Source organism: Coccinella septempunctata, chromosome 2, assembly GCF_907165205.1.
Source record: "Coccinella septempunctata chromosome 2, icCocSept1.1, whole genome shotgun sequence".
NCBI classification, from domain to species: domain Eukaryota; kingdom Metazoa; phylum Arthropoda; class Insecta; order Coleoptera; family Coccinellidae; genus Coccinella; species Coccinella septempunctata.
In genome coordinates, this window is record NC_058190.1 from 12,395,683 (window position 1) to 12,402,113 (window position 6,431).

Consider the following 6,431-nt stretch of genomic DNA (forward strand, 5'->3'; position numbering starts at 1 on the left):
CTATTACGGATAATGAAACCTAGCATTTTGTTGGCATTATTCACAATTTTCTCTATATGCAGGTCGAAAATGAACCTTGAATCTAAAATAATGCCCAAATCCGAAACATTGTCGACCGCTTTGATAGGTCAACCATTTATGGAGTAATCAAAATCCAGAATACTAGTATTTCTAGTGAAAGATATTTTTCAACACTTCTCAAAGTTGAGAAACAGAGAATTCTCTTCACAATACCCTTGGAGTCGCATAAAATCCTGCTGCAGCTTCAAGCAATCACTCCACATTTTCACTGGTCTGAAAAACTTCAAGTCATCAGCATATAGAAGAAATTTAGAGTATCTAAAACATGTCCCGATGTTGTTAATATAAATTAGGAATAACAGAGGGCCCAAATGAGTGCCCTGAGGTATACCCGAGGTGTTCTTGAATGTTCTCGACCTATAGCCATTAATAGAGACATACTGGGAGCGATTTGAAATGTACGACTCAACCCATCTTAGGAGACTACCACAAATACCCACCTCAGCAAGGCGACGAAACAACAAAGAGTGAGATATTTTATCGAAAGCTTTGCAAAAATCAGTGTACACCGAATCGACCTGAATGCGCGAGTCAAGATTATCTTGAACATTCTCCAGAAAACAAACGAGATTCGTTTCAACACCTTTGCCTGACATAAAACCATGTTGCTGGTCGATGTGAATGAGTTTATCAAGTTCACCCTTGAGGAGGAAACATTGGGCAGTGTTCCCTTCTTGGACACCAAGGTCATCAGAACAAATGATAATAACATTATACTAGACTGGTATAGGAAGCCCACGAGTTCAGGCCGTTACATCCATTTTCTGTCAAATCACCCTTCCAAACAGAAGATCAACTTGATTCTAGGACTAAAAAGCCGCATTGAAAGAATAGTACACCCAACGAAACGAGAGGCCAACTTGGATGTCCTTTTTCAGTTAATGAGGAATAATGGATATCCGAGGGGGCTACTTTCACGGTTAATTTACAACTCATCGCCCTCTGGACAGCCACAGAGGGTAAGGGAAGGAATGTCTGATGGTGTTGTGCCTACAGTGGAGAGCGCCTCCGCCACTTTGGAACTCAGAAGAGATGGTTTGAAGTTTTCGTCTATTCCTCTGATAGAAGGTGTAACTGGGTCATTGGTGAAGTTACTTAAGACAGACACAATAAAAGTGTTGGCAAGAAATGAGTTCAGGGTCAAGAAATTATTCAGCAGGGTCAAAGACAAGATGGATGTGCTTAAGATGAGTGGGGTAGTGTATGGTGTTCCATGTGCATCTTGTGGTGAAATTTACGTTGGACAGACATCTCAACAATTGAAGAAGAGACTCACACAACATAAGAGTGATGTTAAGAATCCAAGCAAGGCATGTGCCCTGGCAGAACATGTGAGAAGTAGTGGCCATCAAATGAATTACAACGCAGCGAAAGTGTTGGAATGTGAAAACAATCTCAAGAAACGGACCTTTTTGGAGATGTGTCACATTAAACGACATAGTAATTCGATGAATTACAGAAGGGACATCGAAGGGATTAGCAATATTTATGCATTTTTACTAAGTATTGACCAGCTGTCCGGGGAGAGAGGAGTACTGAGGCCAGGGAATGATGGGAGCTCTGTGGTTTCAGACGTCATTGTGTCAACCTAAAAATTGTGTTTTTGTGTATTGTATTCTGTGGCTTTTGACATTGATTAATGTAATTGACGTGACTAAAAAAAGGATTTTTGGACGATTATTGAATAGAAGAACAATTGTGTCGATTTTGGACTTTTTCGCTCATATTAGTTGATGCCTGCTTGTTTTGATTTTAGTTCTATCAACCGATGTTAAATTTGTTATCTAATAACTCTCTGTTTTCCGGTGAGTTTTTTTTTTGTCCATGTGAGATTTGTTACCATTTTAATGTAATTTTAGAGTCCTGAGGAAGGTCCATACCTGGACCGAAACGTCGACTGATGGAATAAAAGAGAAGATCAGGAAATTTTTTCATCCATTCCCATAACCCCTTATTTTAATTGTACGATATATTGGGAGTTAAATTACTTTGAGTTTATAAATAATGGACCTGAAAAATGTAGCAAAAGACGACAATATGCTGATAGGACGATAGTTCTCAATACGATGTTTCTGACCACCCTTGAAAACTATAGCCGGCACCTTCCACCGACTCGGAAAAACACAAGAAGTCAACGACTTATTAAAAATGATGAACAATGGCTGTGCTAGGGAATCGACGCATTCTCTTAAGACAATGGGGGGGATTCCATCTGGCCCTGGACCTTTGCACACATTCACCGATCTCTTTGCATCAATTATTTCATCGACGGTAATATGTATGGCATTTAAGTTGTTCGGGCCGTAGCAATTATCAACAAATTCCGGACTCCTCGAGCTGTCATAAACCGAAGAAGGTACCACGAAATTTCCCATGTAAAAGAAGGCGAAAGATTCGGCAATCTCCGGGGCCGATGAAGCGCAACTGTCCTTCAAATACATTCCGGATGGAATTTTGCCGTGCTTCTTTTTAGCTGAAATGAAACTGAATAAACGTTTGGAGTTCTCCAAAAGTTCAGATTCCACTATCCTCGAATAATTCTCAAAATCTTTTTTAATAAAGCGCTTGGAGAGTGTTCGCAGTTCTCTAAACTTCATTAAGTCTTGTTGGTTGTCGTAAATCTTTCACTTCACATGATATTTATTCTTAGATTTTATCAATTTGACAGTTCCGTGTGCATAATAAACCGGAAATTTCAACAGATTCCTAGACTTAGGTACATTTTCAAGCATAATATCATTAAGAATATCATAAAACATATTGACATCATCATATATATCTTCATTATTCAAAATTAAATTCCAATCAACATCTGCAATTTCATTATTTATTTGAGGAAAATCAGCACGTTTATAATTTTATTCGATTCACGTAACCATACTCGAGATATCGGTGTTTTTTGACGTCAAATAAAAACTCTAAGCAGGGATGGTGCGCATCTTCATTAACAAAGGGAATTTCAGCGTGAGATATTTCTTTTATCTTATTTTCATTACAAAGTATCAGATCGAGAATTTTATTTGAACTATTAGAAATGCAGTTAAACTGCATAAGTTCTGTGTACGTCAAAGTATCAATAATTCTAGAATACTTAGTTTCGACAGTTAAAGGTATCAAAAAAGAATTCAGTTCATCCCTTACCCAGTTTACAGAAGAACAATTGAAATTCCCACAAAGTAAAAGTACATTATTCTGTATTCTGCCTTTATTGGCACTTCCGCGAAAAATTGTGAGAGACAGTCTCCAATTCCCAAGCCGTCTTCTTGTGAAAAGATTTTATCATTGAAGGTGAAGAAATTTTGGTCCGGACACAATTTTGAAATGTCAGCCGGAAAATAAATTGTTTTCAAATAATAGTGGATTTTAGACTATAAACCTTTTTTATTGAAAAAATCAAAATCATCACACCGAGGAAATTGAAAAAGAACGTTCACACAGAGTGAAATCCAAAAACACTAACAAAAAAACCAATAAAATCTCAGTATTTCAGCAGAACGTCCAATCGATCGGAAATATAGTAGATCAGTTAGGATATATTCTACAAGACTCAAAGCTAGAACATCTAGAGGCCTAATGCATAACAGAACATTGGAATTCCAATGACGAATAGAACAATTATGGAATTGGGGTTTTACACTGGCTAGCTCATATTGCAGAAAATCTGGAAACCATGGAGGAAGTGCAATATACATCAGAAGAAGAGGTACATACAAAGAACGGAAAGATTTCAACTCTCAGTTGAAAAGGTCATCGAAATAGCTGCAGTGGATCTAGTGAAGGGTTCTAATAACTACACAGTTGCATCTATTTACACGTCACCAGGGGAGCCAAGAAAAAATCTAACCAAATTGAAGGAGGTGCTGGAGGTTATTGGATGGACCAATCAAAATGTGGTGATTTATGAAGACATCAACATAGACTTACTGAAGCAAAACGATAACAAAATTAAGGACTTATGTGCTATTGTGGGTTCCTTTGGCCTCCACCCTACAATCCATGAACCAACTAGAACAGCAACCAGTTAAAGTTGTGTGGACAACATTATCACAAATAGCCAAAATTACTCAGCGGAAACATTGGCTACGAGGTTTTCAGATCATGACAAAGCTCAATTGATAACCTTTGTCCAAGACGATTCGACACCCCCTCATTACATGAGAAGAAGAATGTTGTCAGAACAAAATATTAGTAACCTAGTGGACAACTTAAGCTCAGCTGACTGGAGCAAAATATATGACTCTCCTCAGGAAAAAATAAATAATCAATGGAGAGCTAAAGGAATGTAAAAACGGGCTGGATATATTGTATACATTCAAAATGAGAAATACCAACTTCAATGAGGCATACAAGCAAGTTAAAAAGGAATATGACAAAATGTTAAGGGAAGAGAAGGTCAAAGCTTATAAGGAGCGAATCCTTACATCTGACCCACATAGCATGGGATATTTGTCAAATATTTATGAAATATTTGTACGCAAGGTTTTGAATATTTAATAAATCTTTCGTTGAAATATTCATGAAATAAAGTTATGTCCGACTTTTTCTCACATTGAAATATTTCATGAAATGTTTCATATAGATTTTTGCAATATTTTCTACAACATTGTGTGAAATCTTTTCTAAAGATAGTAGTAATATTACATGGAATATTTAGGCAAGATTTCTTTTAGTTGAAGAAAATGTTTCCTGAAATCTTCAGAAGAGGTTTTCGCAATCTTCGAGCGAGCGGGTCTGAAATGTTACTAAATATATTTCTGCGATGTTTGTGTAAAGTTGCTGGAAACTTTCTAAAAATATTTTTGGAAGATTCATATGCAATAGTAGGAAATATTCCCATAAAAATTAAGGAAATGTTTTGAATTATATTATGCGTTATCTGATGTGAAATATTTCTGCAATATGCGAAAAAATATCTTGCGAAGTCTCTGAACAATATTTTGCCGGGGTAGCTGAATAACTTCATAAAATACATGTTCCTGAAGAATTAAGCAATACTTTGAACATATATCTTCAAAGTAATACCAAATTTTTCAGGATTTGTATTTTCTGAAGTCCCTTGCTAAACATTGTTCAAAGATCTCGCGAGATATTTTTTTAAGCCTCATTATATTTATATGTATAAGGTTTTCCTGAAATAGTATAACAAGGTTTTTTTGCATTGAGTAGATCAAAATCAGTTGAAAAAATTTATTCATTCTCCATTAACAACATTAAAATATGTATCAATATACACGAAACCTTCATATAATCTTCGTCATCAGGATCTGCAGATAATTAAAACCGGAATTGTGGTCGACTACTGGCATTCCTGTAATGAATATATTTTTATGATTTTTCAGAAACAGAAAGTATCATATTTTGTCAATTTAGGGTCATGAAAGTTCTTCTACGAAGAATTGGGGTAATTATCGCAAAATTGGAGGAAAAGTAATCAATATGTACTTTCATTGAAATAATTCAGAGAATTAATTGAGCAAAAAATATGGGATCTTTATAAGAGATTGTTGCATAGCATTTGGCTTCGAATGATGCTCCTTACTAGAGGGCTTTGAACTGAATAATATACATAGAATTTCGAAATTGACGCCCACTATGGTGTAAAAATCATTTATAAAGAACCTGTCAGATAATACTACATTGGTGGTATGGAATATGTATTTATAGTACTGAAAAGATACATTTTACTGAACGATGTTTTCTTCAACTTGTCAAATTTATGATCGGTGTGATTTTTGATATCAGAACAAATAGATGTTAACAGAAGATTATATAGTGCAAGTCTCTAACTTTGAACAAATTCAGTGAATCGAAGGCAGTTTTTTTGTTGTAAATATGCCCGACCAGAGCGATCGGTGGTGCGCTATTTTTTCATTCAGAAAAATGTTGTACAGCGTAACCTTAATATGAGACATGACATCAGTGATGATTTTTTCAAAAGACAATCCTAATTTTTTTATGATTACTCTTAAAAGGTGCTATCTCAAGTTACACATGCGCACACAAATATTAAGTTCTTATTCCTTTGTTCGATCTTTCAACAAACGTTCTTTCCCACAGAACGACAAGCTAATAAATATTCTCGCTATTATTCGCTGCTATTCTCATTAAATAGTTTTATTCAACTTTTTATTTGACAGAAAATGCTTATTAAGAATCTCGTGACATTACATTTTTAAAATACTTGAGTTATTTCAATGAGTTGAATCAGATTCCCTCGTTTTCGAATTAGTCGATGTTTGTTGAACATCTTTTCAACGACAAGAAATAAGACTTTAATATTTGGTACATACTTACTTAAGTGTAACTTGATAAAACCTTCAGAAATGACCTTAAAAAATAGGATAGTCATT

General features: G+C 35.4%; 1 protein-coding gene across 1 annotated transcript; it reads left to right on the forward strand.

Annotated features, from left to right (window-relative positions):
* The first annotated feature begins 1,013 nt into the window (after nucleotides 1–1,013).
* LOC123307375 lies at nucleotides 1,014–2,075 on the forward strand. The gene is made up of 2 exons (XM_044889657.1): nucleotides 1,014–1,886; nucleotides 1,941–2,075. The coding sequence occupies exon 1, from the start codon at nucleotides 1,053–1,055 to the stop codon at nucleotides 1,671–1,673; it is 621 nt and encodes a 206-aa protein (XP_044745592.1). The 5' UTR covers nucleotides 1,014–1,052; the 3' UTR covers nucleotides 1,674–1,886; nucleotides 1,941–2,075.
* Nucleotides 2,076–6,431: the final 4,356 nt, after the last annotated feature.

What these genes read in the sequence shown, in the direction of transcription:
- LOC123307375 (XM_044889657.1), top strand. Translation starts at nt 1,053, where the DNA reads ATGTCTGATGGTGTTGTGCCTACAGTGGAGAGCGCCTCCGCCACTTTG.